At 42.1% G+C, this 27007-nt stretch overlaps 1 protein-coding gene across 1 annotated transcript in view; it reads right to left on the bottom strand.

The window, feature by feature from the left end:
- Positions 1–373: 373 nt before the first annotated feature.
- nphs1 (NPHS1 adhesion molecule, nephrin) overlaps positions 374–27007 on the bottom strand; it is a 56007-nt gene continuing 29373 nt past the window's right edge. Inside the window, exons 7-30 of the mRNA XM_031739247.2 lie at positions 25232–25335; positions 23355–23476; positions 22979–23150; positions 21580–21737; positions 20452–20593; positions 14322–14446; positions 14052–14220; positions 13741–13870; positions 13378–13550; positions 12545–12685; positions 11846–11986; positions 9055–9176; positions 8312–8471; positions 8046–8202; positions 7632–7783; positions 4668–4779; positions 4387–4568; positions 4231–4281; positions 3855–3977; positions 3279–3330; positions 2778–2910; positions 1889–1967; positions 1528–1694; positions 374–1407 (exon numbers count right to left, since the gene is read on the bottom strand). Coding sequence (XP_031595107.2) covers positions 1318–1407; positions 1528–1694; positions 1889–1967; positions 2778–2910; positions 3279–3330; positions 3855–3977; positions 4231–4281; positions 4387–4568; positions 4668–4779; positions 7632–7783; positions 8046–8202; positions 8312–8471; positions 9055–9176; positions 11846–11986; positions 12545–12685; positions 13378–13550; positions 13741–13870; positions 14052–14220; positions 14322–14446; positions 20452–20593; positions 21580–21737; positions 22979–23150; positions 23355–23476; positions 25232–25335 — 3157 coding nt within the window. The 3' untranslated portion in view covers positions 374–1317. The remainder of the gene's footprint in view (positions 1408–1527; positions 1695–1888; positions 1968–2777; positions 2911–3278; positions 3331–3854; positions 3978–4230; positions 4282–4386; positions 4569–4667; positions 4780–7631; positions 7784–8045; positions 8203–8311; positions 8472–9054; positions 9177–11845; positions 11987–12544; positions 12686–13377; positions 13551–13740; positions 13871–14051; positions 14221–14321; positions 14447–20451; positions 20594–21579; positions 21738–22978; positions 23151–23354; positions 23477–25231; positions 25336–27007) is intronic.

Raw genomic sequence — 27007 nt, 5'->3', positions numbered from 1 at the left:
GTTAAAGAAAGCTGATGTAAGAATTTAGCTAAAAGCACTGCTATGCTTTACATTGCAGAGGTTTTTTTTTTTTTCTAAATTGCCTTTACAATCAAATCTCACACATTTGATCAGAATTCATTGTCAACATCATTATTGTTTTGGGTTTTCTTTTTAAAAAAATGTCTGGTGTAATGCAATTTGGGTTTTGAAAAAGATCTACAAAGATTAAAACTATTGCATGGGCTATGGAGTGAAAGCCTTCGGCGAACTGCTTTTCTCTGAACTAGAGAAGAATTTTGGAGCAGTGGCCACAGCAGCGGCTTAGCTTAACCCTGTCTTCTGCTCTCTCTATCGCTCCCTGACTGCCCACTCGCCGCGACTCTGCGAGACAAATTCCCTGCATGGTTTCTCCCTCTCTCGCTCTCTCTGATGCTGTGAGCCGAACTTCAATCCCAGAGAAAACAGGATTAGAGCCTGGCCCTAGATATGGCTTTACCTCCCGAAGACATAACTGTGCTAAATACCCCTCACTACAATCCCATTGTAGGGATTCCCACAGAATAACTGTGAGATCTGAAACTCTTTGTAGGAGACAAGGGAGGGATGGCACACTGTTCTCATCTGGATACATGTTGGAAAATGTCGATGTAGGATGGGTCAAAAGGATGATGTCTGCCTGGGTGGCACCGTCAGTCTGTGCTGCTTCTGCCCCAGCGCACAGGCGTGTCAGTCCATTTTTATGTCTCACTGACTCATGTCTACCTGCAGGCCAAAGCGATGGATGGGGGGGAGGGGAGCGTGAGTAGTGACCAGCACTTGGCTCCAAGAAGCAGGGCAAAGGTGAAAGGGGCAAGAGTGGAGGAGGAGAATAGACTATGATTTCAGGGAGGGAAGAAAACAAGCTCAAAAAGGAGATGAAGAACTTTATTAATAGAAAAAGCTTGTACAATAGCATCGGTTTGACATCCTTGATTGCATGTGGGTCTTGAGGCTCTTGTACTTTCCCCCCCTCAACCTATTCACTCCCTTTCTTCCAGCTTCCTTTAAGCTTGTTCAGCTTTTTGTAACAGTCAGTACATTAGGTCAAATCAGTCCTTTGAGGAAAATTTCAAATGATCAGAATATACAAAAAAAGGTCAAAACATTTGAAAATTGAAATTTTGCGTTATGCCACATCTCGGTTTTTGCCTTTTCATTCAAGGTGACTGGTGAGATACAATTCAAAGAGAATGATGATAATAGAAAAACACACAATGGTGAATATCTGTTTTACAATACTCTATTGAATGGATACGGTTGACTCACAAGCCGTACCATATAGAATTTGTTCGACTACTAGACTAACTCTCCTCGTAGCTCAAAGGGAAGATCAGAATCTCTCTGCGGTTGGTGAACAGCCATGAACTGCCTCGTTCTCTCAGCACCCTGCAGAGACACGTTAGATGTATGTTTGGTGACACATGTATTGTGTGTTTTACGGTTTTATCGCGAGTAAATAATGTTCAAATCAAAGATATTTTATAACAAGGTGCTTTATTTACACACCTGAGGACGGGTTGGCAATCTCCATTCGTTCCTTTGTTGACTCAGTTTGTGTTCAAACACAACTGAAGTGGGAGGAAGAGAAGGAGCCGGTGCGTCCTGGTACATACCCACATCCCTCACATCTTCATACAAATGGCCGTGGGAGTCGATGGGGCGACGGATGACATCTTGTAGAGCGCATGGAACGCGTGGCGAAAACACAGTTGGGAAATACCGTAAATGTGCTGCATTAGAACAAGTGCTAATGGCAAAAATATTCTCTGTATGGTTAATAAGGACAGATAAACTCTAAATGTAGCATAATATTTAGGATGTGAGGTGTTTACTGGCCTGACTGCTCTGAGCCACGTTTGCGTCTTACCAAGTCCACGTGTTTCCTCAGGGTGGGGGCCGAGATGTGGCGTGTAGACACCAGTGGGATAATAATAATGGGAACATTCCTGCAGAATATGAGACAGAAGCGATAGCATCAGCTCATCAGCCGTGACCTTCGGTAACTTCCCTTTAATAGCAATTCCAGATGTTTCTCATCAATGGAGGGATAGAGGCTACTGTGATTTTTTTAAAGAAATGATTCAACCTATTTCTGTCACCACTTTTGTCTAGAAATAACCTCGCAACATATTTTGAAGATTCCCATCATGGATTCCTGCCTGTTTAGGAAAACATGGGAAGTGAAGACAAAGGGTATGTAATCCCTGTTATCAAATGGAGAAGTATCTGGCATCCGCACACTAACAGAGACAGTTTTTTATCTTAAAAATGTTGCAAACTGGCTGAAAATCTGGCCCAATCACACCAAACCTTCTATTCAAAACTAGTTATCATTATATGTTAAATATGTTTATAGGAAAATCAGTGTAAGGTGTTTGCAGATCCATCCTGTTCTGACAGCAGTGTTATGTTTTCTTTTTACTACACTAAACTGTTTTCTCCAAGGTTCAAATCCCCGTTGGCCTTTTTAAAGTACAAAATGATAATTTCTCCAAGATCGATATGTATTTTGAATGCTAATTGTGATGTATCGATCTCTGTTCCATCTCTCTGCACTGCTAAAGGTTTCATTAGCTTATCTATCTATTTCCCATGTTATGGCTGAATTCTCCACTTCCTCTCCTGCCAGTATTCCTCACCCTGTGCATAACCTCTTTCCTTCCTTCATCTGTTTATTCAACCTTCTTTGTGTCTTCGCATATTTTTCAATTGCCCTTTTCTCTTTCTGCTCTTCGCCTCCTCTCTCCGGTTCCCACCTCCGCGTAGCTCTCGTAGACGTTGCTGTCCGCTTCTGATCCAGAGTCAACGAGCAGCGTGCGCTGGGCTGCCGCGTTGATCATCTCTCTGCTCTCATACTTGTTGGAGTTTCCCGCAGTTGATTGACTTGACCTGCACGGTGGAATCACACTTTGTCATCTGCCAGCCCACGATTTATTTCCCCGCAACTTGTAGTAATTAGTCCCCAGTGTGAATTCAGAGTTACAAAGCATTCACCACGCACAGCAGCTTGTTTCCTGCATACATTAACTTCTTAATAACAATACATTATGTGGTACGTGTATCCATTTGTTGCAGGGTTGCAGTGCGGGTTTATTGACACTAATATAAAGAGGGTATTGAGAGACTTGTTTTTGCCTGCCTGGCTGTTTTCTGGGGAGTTTTTTTGTCCACAGATGAGCAGGTGGATGAGGGCTCAGACTTACTTGAGTGGATTTGGTTGGTATTTTTATTACTTCTTATGACATATTACTTCTTACCCCTCGTCTTCTTTCTTCTTTCCATCCAACACACTGTCCCTGCTGCCCGCTGCTGGGGATACAAAAGAGAAGCCAAGATAATCAGAGAAGTGTAAAAGACGAGAGTGAGAGTGAATGAAAGACAAGTAGGCTGTAAAAAAAAAAAAAAAAAAAGAAAAAAAAATCTATGTGAAAACCAAAAGGCATGTGAGGAAAAAAAAAATCTTGAAGGGGAGACCTTGACAGTTAGACTGAAGAAGAAATGGGAAGAGACAATAAAAGCGATAGAGGACGGACATAAAGATAGCAAATGAGATAACAGATATGTATGAAACACAGGGGTGACAGCTTTGAAGGATTAATGTGGCGGGGAGGGTGGAGGCCTATGTAGTGAGGAAGAGGAGAAGAGACAGGGTCGACAAATAGAAAAAAAAGGCACATAAAGAGATGAGGCGAGAGCGAGAGGCTAAGCTGACAGTTGTATCGTGGCTCAGTGATATCGCTTTGGAGGTATGTGCGGAATCAGAACAATGCGATGACAGAGCGCCGTGGAAGAAACACTTTAACATCCACTGATGGGAATATAATTATGTTTACCTGTCTGACCTTGCCTCTTTTTCCACCTTAGTCCAAAGAAGCAACCAATCAAATTAAACACCAGCAGGCCTCCTAATACTGCTGTCAACACCACAGTCAAATAGACTGGCAGTCCACTTCCACCTAGTTTGCAAAACATTAGAAATATTATCTCGGTGCAGAGGAAGTAATATGGAAATTTGCAAAGATAAAAACTGACTGAGACAGGCCCGACCACTCACTCAATTGTCTTTATTGATTAAAAACTAGCAGAGGGGAAAAAGTATGGGTGGGTGCCATGACAACCGCACTTTTACAGCAAACATTAAAAGCATTGGAGGTGCATATATTAACATGATTTAGCCAAATGAAGGTAGCTGCTGTGTAAAAGACTTACCCGGTGAGGCTGAGTCTATATCTGATGGGTCCTCATCTGACTCTGGCCTCTCTACAGACAAAAAAATAGGACCGCAAATGCACATTTGTTAATTAGATCTCAGACTATCAGGTGCTTGTGCTGTTCAGCCCTAAAGTGGGGTTACTCCAAACTGACCCTTAGTGGTGATGGTCAGTACTGCATTGTTGTCAGCATAGTCGCTCTCTCCTATTGCATTAAGGGCATTGACAGAGAAGTTGTAAGTGGTGACAGGCTGCAGACCAGTAACAGTAAAGGTTGTCTCACTGGGAGGGAAGACATCCACATACAGGAAACTGACAGTCTGATCCCAACGGTACCTGTCAACCAAAACAGTCAGTCAAGTACAATTCTTTGAGACTCTGAGAAAAAAAAACACACACCCTTGTTCATCTGACATTGTTTCTTGGCTCTTTCACCTGATGCGGAATCTCTGTTGCAAACCACCATTGAAGCCGGGGATCCATTCAAGAGTGACAGAGTCATGGCCAACACTGACTTGGCGAAACGATGAAGGGGGATCTGGGTGATCTGAGGGTAAAAGAAAAAGCAGAAAAATGAAAAAAAAGAAGAAAAACAAAGAAAGAAGGAAGAAGAAGCAAGCGCGCTCTCAATTTTTGTGTGAGAGCTGAACACCGTTACTCAACAGGGGGCTGTTTGAAAAGGCTTTAGGTGCTAAGAAACTGAGATGTGTGCCATTATATAGTCGAGTGATTCCATTCGCAGGCATGAAGAGCTACTGTGGATTAGACTGGTGCCGCCTTCTTTTTAATGGAGCTGTTAAAAAACAGACAAAATGATAAATATGAGTTCAGAGCTGATGTTTTTTTTAATTTTATTTTATTTCCATTATTTATTTATTTTTTGACAGAAGGAAAATAGAAAGAAAAATCACTTTGGGGTACTCTCACTTCCCCCATTTGTCATACAGTTGTGTTAGGAACAAAATCATTTTGTCTGATATACTGCACCCATACTGTGTATAACTGTTTACCTCAGAACAAAATGCTCGCTTTATTTTTTTGCAGTTTAATTTCATGCTGTGCCCTCATGACACATCACTCCAGGTATATTAGTCTGGAATGTTTAATCAAGAAAACTGGGAACAACCAATGACGGTAAATAGACCAGAAGAGAGATGATCATTGTGGTTAAAATTTGTCGGAGAGCTTTAAAAGCTTATTTATTTTTTCCAACAGTTTATTCTTTGTCAAAGTTTAGTCAAAAGGCTTAAAAAAACCCCTCATCTTTCCCGACAGCAGCAGTTTTGCATCACTCCTCATTTGCTCTTGCTTGCCCTTTGTTGTATGAGCGATGAGTAAACATGGGATTTAGCTTTAGCTGGTCTCTCTCAGCATAAACTAGCTGATTTGTCCATTTTATCCAAACAAAGTTCTGCAGTGAAGGATGAAGCCTCTTGATTATTATCAGTATTGTGAACAAAGGTCAGTGTAAGCAATCCAGGTCTTCAGTCTGACACAGAGCATAACTTCAGTCAGGGTAGTAAAGCAAAAGTGGATTATTTGGCATTTGGAGCGTAGAAAAAAGAAGAAAAAAAAGGAGGTTGGTTTTTTGGGGGGCAGAGGGAGAGATAGTGGAGGGGAAAAGGAGGAGAGATAGTAGCGTAGCAACATAAGAAGGATGCTCTGCTCGTCTATGGCTCCGGGCTGCAGCCCAGTTTGCAAAGTAAATAATTCCCGCTATCAGCTTTGCTCATAAGATTCCAGGGCAGAGAGGTCAGCCTTATTTGGATCTCGTCTCCTTCAAATCCAAAAAGCACCATGCTACGAGGAAAAAAAGCTCTCCTCCTCTCAGGCTCTACAATGATAAGGAAGCATATAAAATGTATTATCACTGCGTCAGATAAATTATGAATATTCACAGCTGTAAAAAAAAGTGACTGGGGAAAAAACAATATTGGATTGTATTTTATGGTTTTTATAGTAAACATTAAATGTGTCCAACTGTGGCTGTAGGCTTTTGCTCAAAGCTGGACTGTGTCGATAATAGTGGTAGTGCACAGATACACTGGTAGCTTGAAGGTAGAAACCTCTAAGCATGCTGGCAGACTAAAGCATATCACTGCAGCATTATCTGAGGAAGAAGTAAAGTAGTGCTATGGGCTAAATGATAAGGTAGAGATAAAGCAGTGGAATAAGTTTACTTAAAGTGCTGGCTCTCAGGAGCAACAACTCTCTTCACTTTACAGAAGTCTAGATGTCTAGTGCCTCCCCCCGACTATTGTAATGTTGCTGAAAACGGCTGATAGACTTTGGACAAGGCGGCACTCAGACTCATTGTGAAACGCTGCCAAATTAGAAATAAAGGAAAAATTAGCCCTCCACTGCCAAGTATATGATATAAATAATCCCTACATGTTGAGCCACAACCACTGACTTTGATCATTTGCCATTGAGTTAAAGCAGCAGTGCATATGAGATGTGTCCACTAGGGGGCAAAAAGAGAATAAAAACGGCAGAAAAACAACTAGCACGGTGCTTATTTACAAAGAAATGAACAGTCTTGTTATGTATATAAAACACAGCTGTCCACAGAATCATTTCTTTACAGTCCAACCTCTTCACCACCATGAGGAAGACCGAAGAGCTGTAAAGATTACAGAGCTTCAAAAAGCTTAAACGGGCAACAAGACCATCAGGAAGAAGCTCACAACTGTTGGTATGATTATTTGGAAATGGAAAAATTTACATGACCATCAGCTGCTCTAAGTCAGATCTGAAGGCAGTTGGGACCACAATCACCAAGAACACCATTGGTAACACACTTATTATACTTATTACGACCCAAAGAACAACATCCCTACAGTCAACCACAGAGGTGGAAACTTTTTGCTTTAGTGCTGTTTTTCCCCTAAGGATCCAGGATGACTTCATCACATTGAGGTTCCTGTGGACTGAAGATGGATAGAAAATCTGTGGAGGGAGCTGAGACTTTGAGTTGCCAAGCAGCAGCCAAGAAACCTAAAGGATTCAGAGATTTTCTGTAAAGAAGACCGGCCCAAAATCCCTCCTGAGATGTGTTCAAACCTGGTGATCAACTACAATAAACATATCATTGCAGTGCTTGGCAGTAAGGGTTTCTCCACCAAGTACCTAGTCGTGTTTTGCTCAGGGATCAAATACGTATATCAGTGACATACAAATCAATTAACTTTTTATGTAATGTATGATTTTTTCTGGATTTCTCTCCATTAAAATCAAACTACGATAAAAATTACAGACTGTTCATTTCCTTGAAAGTGGGGAAACCTATACATAGTACACTTACATTTAAGATTCAGTCTCATAACTCTCTACAGAGATAGGCTTACACACACACACATGCGCGCACACACACACGAAACAAAAATAGCGATTCAGTACTTGTGCTGATGAGCTGGATGTCTAGCTTGTCTTCCCCAAGTGAGTTGCGTGCAGTGCAGCTAAAGACAGCGTAGTCTAAAACTGCGCTCACATTTACCACCCGAACTGTGCTGGTGTGAAAGGCGCCTTCCCTCACTATCACCTCCTCATACCTGTAGCACAAATGTACGCACACAAACACAACAGAGAAAGACAAATCATTAGCATGCAGACACACATTTTGCATTTTAATGTTACCCAGCTTGACACATAAAAGTGTTGAACAGGTGAAAAATATCAAAAGCACTAAATCTGGATTTAGCAATGATATATGAAGAAATTGCAAAATAATCTAGCATATAATATTTGACTTGAAGCTATTTTTATTGTACAAATTTAGCACAAGCATAAACAATTAACATTCAATTCTCCCACCTGGGATTTTCAAAATCCATGAGTACACCACTTTTTTCCCAAGAGAAGTCGACACGAGGAACGCCCTCTGCCTGGCACACAATTTCAGCTGTGCTAGTGCCATCCCCTCTGCTTGCTACCTTCCTCCATTGGGGACCTTTACGAAGCTCTGGTTTAACTATATATGACAAGATGGGCATAGAAGATTATTCTTGCAGATACCACACAGCGAGGAAATGGAAATGTTTTGTCGCCTTCTCACAGTGAAAACCGAATACAAAACTCACATTGCACAACCAACCGTATATGTGCACTGGCAGGGGGTTCTATGCCATTATTGGCTAGGCACTCGTAACTACCAGCGTGAGCCCGAGTCACATTATAGATGGTCAGAAGGCCTGATTCGTCTTCCTGGGTTTCCTCGCCCATCTCCACCTCCTCCTCTCCCTGTCAAAGATAGAGTGAGGCAGGATAAGAAGAAGACAGCCGCTATCCCTCAGCACACATCTGCCTCCCCTACCTGTCTAGATGGATGAGAGCTAGACAGGTAGATTGTGAGGAAGAGCTGAGCCGGAAACCATCAGGGCCTGGGGTCTGGATGGGAAGGGCACTCAATGGAACAAGCTCTGAGAACAGAGAAGAATAATGCCAAAGGCTAGAGAGCCACAGGAAAAGAGAGGAGGAGGGGCCATGCAGGTTGAAAGCGACACGCACACACGACTGCCAGGGGGTGGGTTAAGACTGGTCGGCATCGGTAGATACAGAGACCACGCCACATTGACGAATGTGCCCTTTAGTCACGCAGCAGTAATGAAAGCTATTTTTCTGGATTTGGGCTGAGCGTGGAGCAGGAAGAGGTGGGGTGGAAGGATAGTTAGAGTCAGTGAAATATGGTGCATCTGGGCATTTGCAAAGGCCAGTAAAAAAATGGCAAGAACACATGAAATAATAGAAAGGAAGCCAGATAAAAGGAAGGTCATTTAGGGGATGACTGCTTCTGTGTACGTTTTTTTATATATGTGGCTCTCACCAGCCATTTCCAAGAGAACATGCCAGCTATAATCGGGTTGGCATCTGCCACACATATCAGATCTGCTGTTTCCCCCAGATTCACGAACACCGGCTCTTTCTCTGCTTTGACACTTGGAGCATCTGAGGGTAAGAAAAAAGGGATAAGGTTACGGCAGAGGCAATGTCAACCAGGGACGAATCATTTGGCAAACCATTAAACAGGCTTGCTGCATTGCTGTAATTACTCTTACACCAGTTTGCCTTTGAAAATATTCATAAACCCATTATAATTGGCCACTGTGCTTTGGATACAATGTCATTAACTTCTTTAGGTGATAACCAAGACCGAGAATTCAAAACACAGGGGTCGCAGAGGAGACCAGGCAAAGTCTGAACTCCGGTACTTTAATATCAGGCTTGAGTTCATTCTCTGTATGGACATTAGTCAAAAAATAAAACAAGAGAAAAGCAGCAGAAAGGAAAAAACAAAGATGGAGGAAAGAAAATCCAAAAATACTAATGAAGCACACTTACTTAAAAACAAGCTCTGTCAAAAGTCAGAAACAGGTAAAGGTAATACACACACAAAAAACAATAAAAACTCATTGGAAAGCTGACAGTGAGGCAATAAAGAGCACAAAGGCAGTCTGGCTAACATATAAATAGGAGAGTGATTGGCTAAAGGGAAAAGGGGACACCAAAAAAATAAATAAATCTAATATGGACATGAGGTAAGCAAATGCAATAACTAAATAAGTAAAACAAGAAAGAGAAAGGAAGAAACACAGTAAGAGCATCTGTTCTTCCTATAGATGTGTCATCTGGTCATGTGTGTGGGTATCGAAACCCGGTTCTTGTTGAGAACCGGTTCCTACTGTTTCAATTCCTTGGAATTCTTTGCTATTTTTGCAAACGATTCCCTTATCGATTCCAGTCGCCCCGAATGACGTCACCACGTTGCGGAGCGTCATTTACCTGGCAGGGCGCCTAAGCAGCTCAAACGCTCAAAAGTTTGGTTATACTTTACGAGAACGGATGACAACGGGGCAACTTGCAATACTTGCAAAGTAGATATTTCATTTAAAGGAGGAAACACTACGAATATGCAAAAGCATTTGCTCACAAAACACGAGATAACCTTAAAGGAACGTCGTGTTTTTAATTCCGCTCCGGACTCGTGCATCTCAACCCAGCAGCAGCGGTAACGTTTGCACGTCCTCTCCCGTTAATACGGCAGGTAAATAATCAGCTAACAGTGCATATTATGTTAGTGCGGTCTGCCTTATTACAAAACCTGCCATTACTGTGCATTTAGGTGACCATGATGAGAGAGACAGACAGAGTCTGGCTGGCAGTTTTCACTGCAGTCTACCGGTAGCGTCTCCTTTCAGGCCAGGATAGACGAATGTCACCGAGCAGTGACTAAGTTTGTGGTCAAAGGCTTGCACCCATTTGCCACAGCAGATGCCCCCGATTTTCGGTAAGTGAATGTGTTTAATTGTAGGCAGGGACATTACTGGATATTCTTGTGTAATTGCTACAGAATAATTTATGTTATGTTAAGAATATTTATTTTATTATTTTACATTTACAATTTTTTTTCCTGGGGACCCTGTGACACCCCATTGAAGAGCCGTAGGCTGTGGAACTCTTAAGATCTCACTGTTGGGTTTGTAAGGCCATGTTACTCCTAAATTTCTATCTTGTTTAAAGAGAAGATATAAAACAAAGTTCTAAGCTAATCGACCTTAGTGTTCTCCTTTTTAAAAAATAAGAATCGATAAAGAATCGAATCGTTAAACAGAATCGAAAATGGAATCGGAATCGTGAAAATCTTATCAATACCCATCCCTACCTATGAAGGTGTGATAGTGATGAAACAAACAAGAGGAGTAGGGTAACCTGGTAACCCTCCATTTTTACTCATATACAATATATCTTCATTCTACATATACGGTATATCTTCTTCCTCACTGCATGACTCCACTTCTTTTCTTTGTTCGCCTCTGCCTCACAAGCTTTTCATACATCCCATGGGTGCCATGTACTTGCAACAATAAAGCCATTAGTGCCTACTTGTCTAAACCTATGTTCACTCTCGAGGAACAGTGATGGGAAACGCTAGCAAGACACAGACCTCTGGGTTTGTGGAATCCACCCATGTTGGTCTCCTAACCAAGAACGACACCGTTAAGTGGGCTACACCGCCACACATAAAAGCTACTACAATTCTCCATACATAATGAATATCTACAACTGTCAAGCCCAGTCAGATCAAGATGGCAGAATCCATTAGGCATGTACCATGGGCTTTAGTGAATCAGGCAGACCTACATTTTCCACATTCCTATTATTAAATCATCAGTATTGGGGCAGAGGGCCTAGAGCTTGAGGCTGGGCCTGGGGCAGCAGTGGAGGTGGATGGCCTTGCATGGAGGTCTAATGAATGAGGCACGTTTGGCGGGGAGGAGCTAGAAGTCAGAGTTCTTGTCAGCATGTGTGGATGCATACTGTCAAGTTCAAAAGCAGTCATATTGTTCCGATTCAAATTCAATGTACAAAACAGGCAGTTATTTGCAAGAGAAATTCTGCTCGTTTCCTATTTAAAGAAGGAAACCTATTCAATAAAGAGTTAACCATCTCAATCATTTTTTAAAAATCTCTTTTGCCATTGTAGTTGGCTTCGTGGGGCACTTTCATTAACCTCTATAAAATGTTTGTTCGCTTTCAAAAGGTATAGGAGCAACAGAACAACATCAGAAAGTGTGTGCAAATCTAAAGATTCACATTTCCTGCGTGCAGGCTCTTACACTGAACGTCCAGCGTGATGGAGATTTCGTTTGCGCCTTCATCGTTTTCACACTTGACGGTGTAAACTCCGGCATCGTTTCTTGACACATTCCTGATCTCCAGTGAGTGGTCATCTAACCAGCGATAGCGGTAATCTTCCTCTACCAAAACACACACAGACACATGCACACACAGATGTAAAAAGCAATGGTAAATTAAGTATTCATTACATGCTCATCAACTGAATGTCCTCTGGCCACTGGTCTCTAAGTGACGTCTAATTCTGCATTATTGATTGGCCTGGCCGGATTCTCACATCAAGCCAACAATAGACTGTGAGAGAGAGACACCTTCTGTTCCACAGCGCTTAAAATGTAATAGGTGGATTTCTGCATTTAAGATACAGTCATTTTATAGTGCTGTTGTATAATGGAGCTAACAGAGTTAACAGAAAAAGAGAGTGGGTGCAGCAGGGCCCCGGTGACACCGGCCTGGAGGAGAAGCCAGGTTTAGAACTGTTGTGTTGTATTCAGGGAGACAGCAATCCTCATTTAGACTGCATACATTAGAGCAGTAATGAGAATCACATTTGGCAGGGTCCCATGCTGGCTAACCTGCCATGTTTTATTCAGACCCTGAATGGCAGAGCTGAGTGCTTACTTGCTGGCTCAGCTCAACTAGGACCTGGTTTATAGAGCCATCACACAACCCTAGATCACCTTTGACCAGCTTCTCCCTGCGGTGCAGCCAAATGCAGGAGACCTCCTCTGGGTTAGCTGAGACCAGCAGTGGGACGACTGCCATGTCATCCTCGAGCACCTGCACCTCTGTTGGCTGGTCTGGGCTGAATTCTGGTGGGTCTGACAGACAGGCAGCACAAAAATAAAATAAAATACAGCTACAGTGAATTGGATTCATACTAAGCAAATAGACCAGTGGCAAGGATACAAAGTCAGTGCCACAGAACCACCAAGAGTGAGCACAAAGACACACAAAACATGTTGGACGTGAAAGCACGAAGAGACACTAATGAGAGTCAAACAAGTAGAAAGTCGACATCCCACCAATAATTCCAGATCTAACTAACTTCACACACTTAGAGGACGGGGGAGTAAGGCAGCACAGGAGGAAGAGGGACAGGCATTAAAACAACGAGTGACAGTACTGTTGTCCAACGGCAGCTCTGCACAAACACACAGTGACATTCCTTCATGCTCATACACAGCACCAAGCTTTGAAACAGTGGCTGGCTGCTGCCTGTGAAATGGCATCAAAGACAAACATGGCCATGCAGCAAAGCAAATGCACAATTAGGACACACTGCCACAGAGCTCAACAGACCCACAACTCACAACAAAGGTTTCCAGTAAACAAAAAAAATTATATTGAACACACATTCTGCAAAGTCACATCAGCAAACCACTTTTTGATCCACGTCATTAATGATCATCATTGTGCATCACTCAAGAATGACGCAACCCAAATCTCTCAGTCAATGACAGGAAAGAATGAGAAAAAAAGAGAGAGAGCAAACAATTCACCTTCTACTTACAAAGCACATTGAGCTTATAGTACGTGTTGGCCCCCTCTGCCAAAACATGGCTGTAGGCCTGGCAGATGACCTTCTGGTTGTGATGCTGTGAAGTCAGATTCAGAGACAGAGAACTGTGCACTGAAATGCCACCAAACTCAGCGTCCCTGGGTTCCTCCTCGACTCCCTGCAACCTACGACACAATTCCCAACCAGTAAATCCAATTAATAAAGGATTTCAAGTGCACCAAACAGTTATCGTTTCTCCTCATTTAATAGGATAAACATCAATCATTCAGACTCATTCTGACAGTGAATTGGGCATGTAATTTTACATAAAAGCTTTTTCTGTTATGTCCCCTTTAGCCTACTGACTAGGCAAACCTTAATGGGCCCAAGATCCAGGAGATGTTTGCCATCGGACTGCTGCTTCCAGCCTGGCACTCCAGGGTTAGCGCCTCACCCTGACGAAGTACCTCTTGTTGGGCTGTGATCTTCATACTTACTGGTGTAACTGGAGAACCACAGAGTAAACACGAAAATTCAATTTTGACTTATTGATTATTTCAAGATGAAGGATATAAAATGCAGCAAATCAAATCTGCTGTGAAATTCATTTATCTGATATAATGCTTTTCTCTTAGCTAAGTTAGACTGGGAGAAAGTTCAAGTCTTAAAGCTCCAGTCTTACTCACAGTGAACCCTGAGCTTGGTGTATGCAGAGATGGTTTTCTTTGCTTTATTTGTGGCGTCACAGCGGTAGCTGGCCATGTTGTCACTTGCTGTCAGGACCACGACCAGTTCTCGAGCTACACCCATATCAAACGAGGTCTGCTTCAGTGCACCAGTCACTGCCTTTCCATCCTAAATCACAAAGAAAGATTGTAGATCTCTGTGTTTAGGCTCAACAAACACCACAACACAAATATACAGGCAGGCATGCTCTTACGGCAGTGCATTCTCACCTTGAACCAAGCCAAAGTTGCTTTCGGATTTCCCCCAGTGGCGAAACAGGCCATATGGACCGTGCTTCCAGAACGTAAGGGGACATCTTCAGGCGGAGCATTGATCCAGACTTTTTGAGGGGGATCTGTTGATTGTAATTTTTTAAGATCAGTTCCTTTGGGGGGTTTTTATATTATATTAAGGGACTGGTCTCTTTAAAAGAGCTGAAGTTGATATCAATTATACAAATATCAGTTCAAAAATTTCTGCAAAAGACTTTTCCTGGAACTGTGGGTGGCACAGGGTGGCAGTAAACCTCCTGAAATATCATCGGCCCCCACTGGTGCTTTTCTCCAAATTCTGTTATCTAATCAATTGGCAGAAATTACAGGGAGAAGAGCCCCCTCCTGGGAAAAACAAACAGTTGTCCTCAAATCATTGCAAACACAATAATATAACATTAAATTATACAAGAAAATGCAATGAAAAGACTTCTGCTAATTATAGACACTCAAAAGATTGTGTCCCTCCTTCATTTCCCTCACTGTGGATTGGTCCACTGCCCATCCCTGAAAACCCCAGACACATTAGGCTTCCATATTAGGCTTCCATATTAGTGTCTGCAGAGCAATCTCTTTAAGTGTGTCAGTGGTGGCTGGCCTCCAGTAAGTAGGTACTTTGCAATGGTTAATTTAATACCAAGGATGTGTTGGCTGTTTTTTCAACTGAAAAGAAAAAAAAGACACATTTAATGTATAACTGTAACTACTCTACTTTTTGTTGGGTTTATTACCTTGTGCAGACTGTATATAAAAGATCCACGCTGTCACCCATTGTTCATGGAAGTCCTGTTTTAAAACCTTAGTTTGAGAATTTTGTCTCAAACTAGACATCACAAATAAGAAACTGAGGACACGGCATGCTCATATGGTTGCAGCGTGTCAATCACAATGTAGCCCCGCTCAAAAGCATATACTGCCTTATCCTATATTTTACTTATCTTATAAACAAAATGTCAATAAGACTTGGAATGAGAAATTGAGACCATAAATTTATTATAATAATGTTTTTACTGAATGTAATAGGTGAGCATCAGGATGTTCCATATAAGTTTATTTAACATCTGACTTCTTTTTGCAATTAAACATTGGATTCACTTTTCAAACCTGTAAACAATGTCAATTTTTTCTATCTATAGGATCCATTGGCATATTGTTACCAATAGTATACCAATAAGGTATGGCTGTAGAAGCTTACTTGCAATTTAAATATCTCTTTAAATATTTTGCTGTTTAGTTTGTTACATATGCTTGATGAGTATTTATGAAACTTCATTAAGTCAAGATGTGGGTTTTCATATTAACCTCTAATATATCTTTATATGTTTATGATTAACTTACCCAGTGTAATTAGACCCTAATCAGATTCTTGTTTTCTTGCTGCATGTAAAATGGGTGGTATGATTTATTAGGGCCCGAGCACAAAAGTGCGAAGGCCCTATTGTATCTGCTCTGTTTCTTATTATTATTATTATTATTATTATTATTATTATTATTATTATTATTATTATTATTATTATTATTTCGCAAATGAATCGGCCTTTTGAGGGCCTAAACATGCTCGAAAACTCATGAAATTTTGCAGACGCCAGGTCTGGTGAAAATTTACGTATTTTAATGTCCGTAGACATGTCCAGGGAAAATTGGCTCAGTAGCGCCACCTAGAAAAATGAGAAACGCGAGCCCCCGAGATGGGTATGACCTACATGTATAAAACTCGGAACACATATCTAGCGTTCGAGGCGCACATAAAAAGTCTATTATGGCCATGTCCTAAACCCAACAGGAAGTCCGCCATTTGGAAGTGAAGGTGACATTTTGGCTCTAATTTTGCCATTTCCATGCCTCGAACTTTGCGAACTCCTCATTGGAATTTCATCGCACAAGCTTCATATTTGGTCAGTGTCAACTACACACCTGGGCCATGTTAAATTGCGGAGCTTTTGAGTTTTCGGGTTACTGTGAGGCCGTGGCGCCATTGACTCGCCATGAAAATCTTATTGCCTCTCGTTCTGTCATACATTGTCCGACCTTGACCAAAGTGGACACATATGATAAGGCTCCACCCTGAACATATTTCAACTGCCATATTTGACACCAGGGACAGCGCCACCTAGTGGGAACAGGAAATGTCATGTTTTACACTTTGGGGTACAGTATTGTAATGGGTGACATCTGCAGCCTCAAATTTCTCCAGGAAAGCCTTAAGGAGTTGGTCTTGGGTTACAGAGAAAACTGTGAGTTTTCGCTGAAGGGTGTGACCCCAGCAGCATGGCGAACATTGAGGTCTCGCCATGAAGAAACAAATTAGTGTAACTCAATGAAATCCAATCTGATCAGTACCACATTTTACAGGGATGATGTCAGACCCGCCCTGAACAGATTGATATGCCCATTGTCAGGAATACGTAGAGCGCCACCTAGTGGCACCAGGAAATGTCATGTCTTTCATTTTGTTGTACTGATTTTCACAGGTTCATCGTGGCCACCTCAAAAGCGGTGAATATCACCATCAGTCCCTCTTGATGCTTCAGTGAGAAAATTGTGACTATAAACTGAACGGCGCACCCTGGTGGCAGCGCAGTTCACCATGAAAGATGAAGTGGCTTTTGAGGGGCTTGAAAAGTTTAAAAGTCTTGAAATTTGGCGCACACCTCTAATGTGATGAGGGATTTCTTTTATATGTTCATTTTCCTTGAACAGCGCAAAATGGCTCCACAGCGCCCCCTACAAAATTTCAAAACAACAGCCCCTGCTCTGTGTTTTATGTATGAGTTTGAAACCTGGCAAGCTTATTGGAGATATCAAGATGTACAAAAAGTCTCTTGGAGCAATATCCCAAATCCAACAGGAAGTCAGCCATTTTAAAATTAATGTGTAAATTTGGCGACATTTTCCCCTCTTTTCAGGCCTCATACTTTGACGAACTCCTCCAAGGGATTTCATTAGATTTACGCGATCTCCTGTGTGTGGAATCTAAAGACCTTTGTGATGTTAAATTGCGAAGCTTTTACGTTCAGGGAAACGGGGTGGTCATGGCGGCACGTGGAGTTTCACTCCCTCGCCAAAACCAGTAACCTGCTGTCGCTCAAAAAACACAATGTCCAATCTCTCCCAAAGTTCGCAGGCGTGATGAGACTCGAGCTCGGAAATGTTTGTTATGCCATTTGTCAGCAATGGTTAGAGCGCCACCTAGTGGGACGACTATAATAATGGTTGAATGAGATGAAATTTTAGCTGGTGGTTAAATGCATGAATTCCATCAATGTGACATCAGATCGGAAGCGCTGGTTTTAGGTGTTGGGCTTGGCTCGACGCTACCGGGGTGCGAGGGTCCTCTCATATCGCTGCTTGCAGCTTTAATTATTATTATTATTATTATTATTATTAGGGCCCGAGCACAAAAGTCTCGAAGGCCCTATTGTATCTGCTCTGTTTCTTATTATTATTATTATTATTATTATTATTATTATTATTATTATTATTATTATTATTATTATTATTATTATTATTATTTCGCAAATGAATCGGCCTTTGAGGGCCTAAACATGCTCGAAAACTCATGAAATTTTGCAGACGCGTCAGGTCTGGTGAAAATTTACGTATTTTAATGTCCGTAGACATGTCCAGGGAAAATTGGCTCAGTAGCGCCACCTAGAAAATGAGAAACGCGAGCCCCGAGATGGGTATGACCTACATGTATAAAACTCGAACACATATCTAGCGTTCGGAGGCGCGCACATAAAAGTCTATTATGGCCATGTCCTAAACCCAACAGGAAGTCCGCCATTTGGAAGTGAAGGTGACATTTTGGCTCTAATTTTGCCATTTCCATGCCTCGAACTTTTGCGAACTCCTCATTGGAATTTCATCGTACAAGCTTCATATTTGGTCAGTGTCAACTACACACCTGGGCCATGTTAAATTGCGGAGCTTTTGAGTTTTCGGGTTACTGTGAGGTCGTGGCGCCACGGCGAATTTCGATGACTCGCCATGAAAATCTTATTGCCTCTCGTTCTGTCATACATTGTCCGACCTTGACCAAAGTGGACACATATGATAAGGCTCCACCCCTGAACATATTTCAACTGCCATATTTGACACCAGGGACAGCGCCACCTAGTGGGAACAGGAAATGTCATGTTTTACACTTTGGGGTACAGTATTGTAATGGGTGACATCTGCAGCCTCAAATTTCTCCAGGAAAGCCTTAAGGAGTTGGTCTTGGGTTACAGAGAAAACTGTGAGTTTTCGCTGAAGGGTGTGACCCCAGCAGCATGGCGAACATTGAGGTCTCGCCATGAAGAAACAAATTAGTGTAACTCAATGAAATCCAATCTGATCAGTACCACATTTTACAGGGATGATGTCAGACCCCCTGAACAGATTGATATGCCCATTGTCAGGAATACGTAGAGCGCCACCTAGTGGCACCAGGAAATGTCATGTCTTTCATTTTGTTGTACTGATTTTCACAGGTTCATCGTGGCCACCTCAAAAGCGTGAATATCACCATCAGTCCCTCTGATGCTTCAGTGAGAAAATTGTGACTATAAACTGAACGGCGCACCCTGGTGGCAGCGCAGTTCACCATGAAAGATGAAGTGGCTTTTGAGGGCTTGAAAAGTTTAAAAGTCTTGAAATTTGGCGCACACCTCTAATGTGATGAGGGATTTCTTTTTATATGTTCATTTTCCTTGAACAGCGCAAAATGGCTCCACAGCGCCCCTACAAAATTTCAAAACAACAGCCCCTGCTCTGTGTTTTATGTATGAGTTTGAAACCTGGCAAGCTTATTGGAGATATCAAGATGTACAAAAAGTCTCTTGGAGCAATATCCCAAATCCAACAGGAAGTCAGCCATTTTAAAATTAATGTGTAAATTTGGCGACATTTTCCCTCTTTTCAGGCCTCATACTTTGACGAACTCCTCCAAGGGATTTCATTAGATTTACGCGATCTCCTGTGTGTGGAATCTAAAGACCTTTGTGATGTTAAATTGTGAAGCTTTTTACGTTCAGGGAAACGGGGTGGTCATGGCGGCACGTGGAGTTTCAATCACTCGCCAAAAGCAGTAACCTGCTGTCACTCAAAACACAATGTCCAATCTCTCCCAAAGGTCGCAGGCGTGATGAGACTCGAGCTCGGAAATGTTTGTTATGCCATTTGTCAGTAATGGTTAGAGCGCCACCTAGTGGGACGACTATAATAATGGTTGAATGAGATGAAATTTTAGCTGGTGGTTAAATGCATGAATTCCATCAATGTGACATCAGATCGGAAGCGCTGGTTTTAGGTGTTGGGCTTGGCTCGACGCTACCGGGGTGCGAGGGCCCTCATATCGCTGCTTGCAGCTTTAATCTTATAATGAATTTTGTTGACTTATTTGGAAATGAAGGAATACTTAATTTTTTTTTTTAATTAATTAACAACCACATATACAATATTAAGAAGTAAATATGGTTTTTTTTCAGGCTTGATAGCATTTTGGTCTTTGACACATCAATAGAAAAACATTAGAGATCCGCTTCTTTGAAAAAGCAAAATATAACTCATCATATATTTGATTTTGGTTCTGTTAATGAGAGCTTCTTTCTCACAACTGTTAATAACCTGCATCTGTGTGTCCATTTGCCAACTAACCAGGTCAGCTAAAGCAGCACAGACAAGAAAAAAAACCTTCTGATCATATTTTCAGTGCAACAAAACATCAAGTAAGTGGAGAGACACATTAATATTAAAGGCATTTTGATAAATAGGACAACATTTTTCATAACGGTTAAAAATTAAGAAAAAGAAAAACACTATTTTATTTAGATAGATAGACAGACAGACAGACAGACAGACAGACAGACAGACAGACAGATAGACAGATAGATAGATAGATATGTAAAAATAACAGGCAATTGCAAGTACACGTGCTATTTGGAAAATTGTTTTGTTTACTGACATGTACAGTTTCATTAACCCTTCAGAACAACGATGGAATCAAAGTTTTATTCTCCATGGAGATTTCTTGTGGCAGTTATGTACACTAATATCAAAGGATTTCAAGAAACCACGCTTACTTAGAAAACTTAAAGTCACTTACAGTAGACACTGAGTTCATCGCTCTGGGTTTTGGAGAAATGTGTTCCCTTGTTAAAAGCCTCACAGGTGAGCTTCAGCCCATGCTCCTCCCGAGAGACCCGGTGGGTCATGTTGGACATGGTTTTCATCCCACCGTTGTCTCCCTGCAGACACAAAGAACACATGACAGTTCGTTTTGGGGGACAGACAGTCTTGGTCTGGCATCCTTACTTAGTTGTATGTGTTTGAGCACGTGCATGCGTGTGTGTGTGTGTGTATGAGAGAGAGAGGGGGGGGGATCTGTGAGAAAAACAACCCTCGCTGGTTTGTCTTGGCGAATACAGATGGCAAATTAGCCGCTGTAATAACTGATGTTGTGCATGGTCTGTGATAAATAAGTATATTCATCTGACTCTCCGGCTTTGCACACTGTTATAAATTGAGGCAAGTGTCATTTTGCACCTGCCTGATAGTGGTCATGCCTTTGCAGCACATCTGGTTATTAAAGCTATTATTGTGGTAATTACTGTAAAAGCCACAGTCAGAAAGACTAACAAAGACACTGGACAGGAGCGTCAGTCTTCATTCGCCTCACACTGTGTCGCATGCATTAAAGCTCGCATACGGCACACTGAGTGCCTTGTGTAAGATCAAATGAAAATGCTGCTACCAGATGAATAAAGAGCTTGTTTAATAATACTCATCTTCTGTGTCAGCTTTTATTCACTTTGATCTTATTAGCATACACAAAAGAGGAGAAGAGCAGCAGAATACTCTTTTTGGAATCGGATGATTCATTTGCAAAGCTGCAGCAGGCCTATTCAGAGACAGCTCATGGTCATACTGTTTTCTTTCATCTATAACGGTTCACATGAGGTCACATTGCATATTGAGGATTCTTTTAATTCAATAGGAGGCATTTTAATAGTTTTTTTGTTGATACCCTAAAGGCAAGCTTGACTGAAAGGAAATGTTTTTGTACATTAGCTTCCATGCCTTTTGCCTATCTATTCATAAAAAATATATATATATATATATATAAACATAACCTTTTTCAGTATTCTGTTTAAATCGACCAGCATGTTGACTAGTCATAGGACTGCGTGGATGAATTTCAGCTTTGTGCAAATTGCGTCCCGTGTAGTCCCACCTCCTCCATAGCAACAGAAGTGTTGTTGAGCTCCTTGTAGCCCAGCCACCAGCGGATGTCGACGGGGGGATTGCTGGAGGTGGCGTAGCAGCTGAGATTCAACTCTTGCCCCTCAATTGCTGTTAACGAACCCGACAGCGTCAGCTCGGCAGGCTCAACTGATGTACACGCACACATGCATGGGAAAACATACAAAGACAAGTCAGTAAAAATATCATCCCGTGAATAGTACATTCAACAGCTCCATATTCTGATCACAGTGGCAGCGCAACTATTTTTGGATGTGAAACACAGAGCTGTATCAAGGGTGAGAGGGAAAAAAATCACTTTGAGTGGCAACTTGTTTTCTCTGGGGGTTTTCATTGTGGTTTCTAAAGTCTGCTTCGTTTTAACCAGAGGGGTAGACAGGGTACAATAGCTGCAGGCAAAGTGATGCAGTCGTATAAAGCCTTCCGGGGAATACAAAGCCTTGGGACCGAGCTGGCAGGCTTCTAGTAGGAGGGGTCATGCATGTAAATCTTTTGTGTATTTATGTCTATTCCACATGTGACACCGTGTGGAATGCATCTGCCTAATCCACACACACACATCGACCGCTGAAATTCTTGCAGGTGCTGTATGGTGAAGGAGGCATATTCATATTTCACCAGTGAGTCTTGCTCTGTGCCCTCCAGCTTCTGCCAGCGCCTAGAGCATTGTCAGGCAGTCAGCGGTTCATTTTCACCATCCCTGAATGGATGACTGGGAGGCATGGCACCACAGCCTGCTGGGGGTTTTGGTAAATGGAGGAGCGCTGGTGCAATTTAAACCACATTTACATAGCACGAGCAAGCGGAAGGGCCGCTCCTAATCATATTTACATAAAATCGGCGCATCAATCAGACAGCATTTAAAGCTCTCGACATTGTGTGGCTCTGTAGTGAAAATCAGGCTATTGTTAGACTCAATGCACCAAGGCTGATAAATATTAATTCCATATTTGTTCTATTGTTGCTGAAACAAACATTTTATATTCAGAGAGAAAAGTATAATCTCTTAACTATGGGCGTTACTGTTTCAAAGTGTCGCCGTTAGTGCCTCAGGACTGCGCGTTGAAGCAATTCAGCTAAATTTATGTAACAGCTACGAAAGAGCATACAGTGGTACTAATCTGGAGGCAACTGGAAATATGGGCTGCAGCCATAGAAACCATTAGTTTCATTAATGATATTAACTTTACAATATTTACTGGGACAGCAAAAAGATTGGGCTTGGAGGAAAGATGTATTATACTCCTCTCCAATGTGTCCATATTATTAATAACCTGCAATCAGTCAGTCCTGTCTGGGCTTTGTTTTTTACCAGTGTGTGCATGTGTGTTCCAGCACTGCGCAGTGTATTAAAAGTTATTTTCACTCACAGAGAACTGTTATTTTGCGGCTGACAGACAGAGGAGATCGGGACACCAGATTGGAGCTTTCACAGCACAGCTCTGCCTGGTTGTCAGCAGGGGTGATCTTCAGTTTGAGTATGCTGCTGGACTTCTGAGCAACAACGTCCTCCTCCCAAGTCATAGACAGAACTTCTCCGTTCTGACAGACGGATGAACACATGAAACTCAAAAAGGCAACAGAATGTTTGAGTAGTTGCAAGCTCCCATATGGCGCAGGCAGCGAAGAACAGAAGCTACAAAGAATGGGATACTTATGCTGCGAGTTTTTTAACTGAAATGGCTCATTTTGCCAGCGTGACAGTGTGTTACAAAGCTTCCTTAACAGATGGCGCAGGAGATTTACCTTGGTCCAGTGGAGAGTGGCAAGGGGGTTTCCACCATATGACACACACTCCAACACGAGCGTTCTCTCTGCTTTGACTTCGTTCCTCTCCAGACCCAGAATAACTGGAGGCTGAGGTGCGACTGTCAAGAAAGGGGGGTGGGGGTGGGGGTGACAAGAGGAAATGGCACAGAGGATGAGCACGAGAAAAAGAGGACGAGGTGAGAGAAGAAAAAAGGTGTAGTAACTCAGAGAAACAGAACCATGGTGTGGCCAATAGGACAGTGTAAAAAAAAAAAAAAAAAAAAAAAAAAGAAAAAAAAGAAACTGCAGTGCGATGAGAAGACTCTTGGCAATTGAACAGGAAGCATCCCTATTTGTTGAGATGGGGCCAATAAATTGGTCATTCAGCATGACTGTGGGATAAGAGGTCCGGATCTGATGAAAGCATTAAGTATTAAGGGAGCAGTGAGCTGGATCCAGTCCATAAAGCAAAATAACAGATGTTCAAACAGTAATAAGGCAACGTGAAATATGAATAAATTACAGCCTCCTCGAATAAAATATATGCAGTAAAATAAATTAGAAGAGGATGGGCCTTTGTTATTGCTGCAATCAGTTTCAGAGAGCAGACTGCAGACCCTGGGCCAGCATGACAAATTGCCACCTTGCTAACAATCTAGCTGGCTGAAAATGGCCACCGCGCTGGCTTTGATGGGCTAGCATACTGAGTAAGACTGCGGCGGTGGTCCCAAGTTCTGCAACATTAGCACTTTAGCAGAGAGCCCATACTGCTTAATGCAGAGAAGAGAGACAGGGAGGAAGGGAGGAACGCTCGCAGTTACTGGTGAAAGATAAAACAGCAACTATGGCGTCTAGTGTGGAAAGCATAGGGACAGCATTAAGGTGTGTAGTCAGCCTGTGGATAATACCGCAGCTGAGCTGGAGGGAGCACTCACTGCTGAAAGTGTCAGCAGCCCTCCTCCACTTTAATCAACAGCATGATTTAGTCCCGGGACAAGCAGGTGGGTACACTCTAAGGCCTCAACAATCAATTACTTCAGCTGATCAACAGGGTAGAAAACACCAAACCCACACTGTAGTAAACAACAGTGGCAGTAGAGCACTGGTTGTTTATTCAGCAACAACAGCTTTCATTGTTTCTTTGCCAAACGCAATGGCAGAGACATCCCGCGTGTCAGCTAACCTTCATGTGCAGCAATGGATTTATTATATAATGTTGCGTGGTTTGTAAAAACATGAAAGAAAAGGCAACAGAAACTGGCTTAGTTTCCTTCCTCGGTGGATTCTAAATTTAATTTGAGCTGATGAGCACAAAAGTTGCTGGGCTAGTTTTGCAAGATTTATTATTATTAAATGTGGTGTCCTGAGCTTTCCATATTAGAAAAATATTATTGTTAAAAACATTCTCTAGCACAATTCTTGCTCGTGTAATTCATCTAATAATTAGTTTATGTGCCTTGGTTAACACCGGGGCAATAACCAAGCGTGTAAATAATTCCAGATTACTAATAAACACATCCAAACCCACAGAAATTTAATTGCAGGCTGCTTTATTAGCCACAGCCAAAACTGTAGAAAACAACTGCTTACTGCTTTGGTCACATCAACCTCTGTCCCTCTGTCCAGCACGGGCTGCCTTGAGAGTTGGATGTTCACAAGGTTGCCCCAGCTGAATGTTGTTTTGAAGTAGGTGTGACTTTGCCTTCAGCTTAAATGTTTCTCCTTGCGCCACTAACACAGACTGAGTGCACAATGCCGGATACCCAAGGGCCCCCCTCGGGTTCTGTTCCTGTGTGGTAGAGTGTGTGTGTGTGTGTGTTTCATATAAAATGGGGGTGTTGGCCATCAGTATAAAGACAGGTTGAGACACTCACAGTACACATTCATAGTCACTGTAGTCTCCACGGGCTTGAGAAGGGTGGGGTTCATGGCGTGACAGGCCAACTGCCTCCCATGGTCAGAACTCAGAGCAGTGACCCTTTAAGAGGTAACAGAAGGACAGAAGAAATGACAATAACAAACTTACACTTAAAGATATAGAGTGATAAAAAAAAATCCCATAAAAAATTTTTCATAAAAAAAAATTGACACATCGATGTAAATACAGTCCAGTATAAGTAAAGGTCATGATATCAAATGCCTTTTCAAGGGTTGCAAGGATTTGGGGATTGTTTTTAGTCTTTAGGAAGTCTGGTGAGATAAACAAAGTGACAAGTATCATGTAATATATTTATCCATGAGGAATGAGTTAGACACATGACATGTATCTGACTCAGAGTCAGGAGACCAGGTTTTAGGGAAGGTGCAAATGCCAAACAGCACAGAAGGTAAATATAGTTCAATATACACTCACAGGCCACTTTGTTACGTATAGCTGCTTAGCTGTTGCTAACGCAAATGTCTACCCAGCCAAACACATGGCAGCAACTCATTGCATTTAGGCATGTAGCTATGGCCCAGATGAAATGCTAAAGTTCAAAACAAGCATCAGAATGAGGACGAAAGTTCATTTCAATTCAATTCAATTCAATTCAATTTTATTTATATAGCGCCAAATCACAACAAAAGTCACCTCAAGGCGCTTTATATTGTACAATAGATCGCACAATAATAAATACAGAGAAAACCCCAACAATCATATCATATGACCCCTATGAGCAAGCACTTTGGCGACAGTGGGAAGGAAAACTCCCTTTAACAGGAAGAAACCTCCGGCAGAACCAGGCTCAGGGAGGCGGCCATCTGCTGCGACCGGTTGGGGTGAAGAAGGAAAACAGGATGAAAGACATGCTGTGGAAGAGAGACAGAAATTAATAACAGATATGATTCGATGCAGAGAGGTCTATTAACACATAGTGAGTGGCTGGAAAGGAAAACTCAATGCATCATGGGAATCCCGACAGCCTACGTCTATTGCAGCATAACTAAGGGAGGATTCAGGGTCACCTGGTCCAGCCCTAACTATATGCTTTAGCAAAAGGAAAGTTTTAAGCCTAATCTTGAAAGTAGAGATAGTGTCTGTCTCCCGAATCCAAACTGGAAGCTGGTTCCACAGAAGAGGGCCCTGAAAACTGAAGGCTCTGCCTCCCATTCTACTTTTAAATACTCTAGGAACAACAAGTAGGCCTGCAGAGCGAGAGCGAAGTGCTCTAATAGGGTGATATGGTACCACAAGGTCATTAAGATAAGATGGGGCCTGATTATTTAAGACCTTGTATGTGAGGAGCAGGATTTTGAATTCAATTCTGGATTTAACAGGAAGCCAATGAAGGGAAGTCAAAACAGGAGAAATATGCTCTCTTCCTAGTCCCTGTCAGTACTCTTGCTGCAGCATTTTGGATTAGCTGAAGGCTTTTCAGGGAGTTTTAGGACATCCTGATAATAAAGAATTACAGTAGTCCAGCCTGGAAGTAATAAATGCATGAACTAGTTTTTCAGCATCACTCTGAGACAGGATATTTCTAATTTTAGAGATGTTGCGCAAATGGAAGAAAGCGGTCTTACATATTTGTTTAATATGTGCGTTAAAGGACATGTCCTGGTCAAAAATGACTCAAGGTTCCTCACAGCATTACTGGAGGCCAAGGTAAGGCCATCCAGAGTAAGAATCTGGTTAGATACCATATTTCTAAGATTTTCAGGGCCGAGTA

Source organism: Oreochromis aureus, linkage group 11 (assembly GCF_013358895.1).
Source record: "Oreochromis aureus strain Israel breed Guangdong linkage group 11, ZZ_aureus, whole genome shotgun sequence".
Taxonomy (NCBI): Eukaryota; Metazoa; Chordata; class Actinopteri; order Cichliformes; family Cichlidae; genus Oreochromis; species Oreochromis aureus.
The sequence above is the reverse complement of the archived record's forward strand: the minus strand, read 5'-3'. Positions and strand labels throughout refer to the sequence as shown.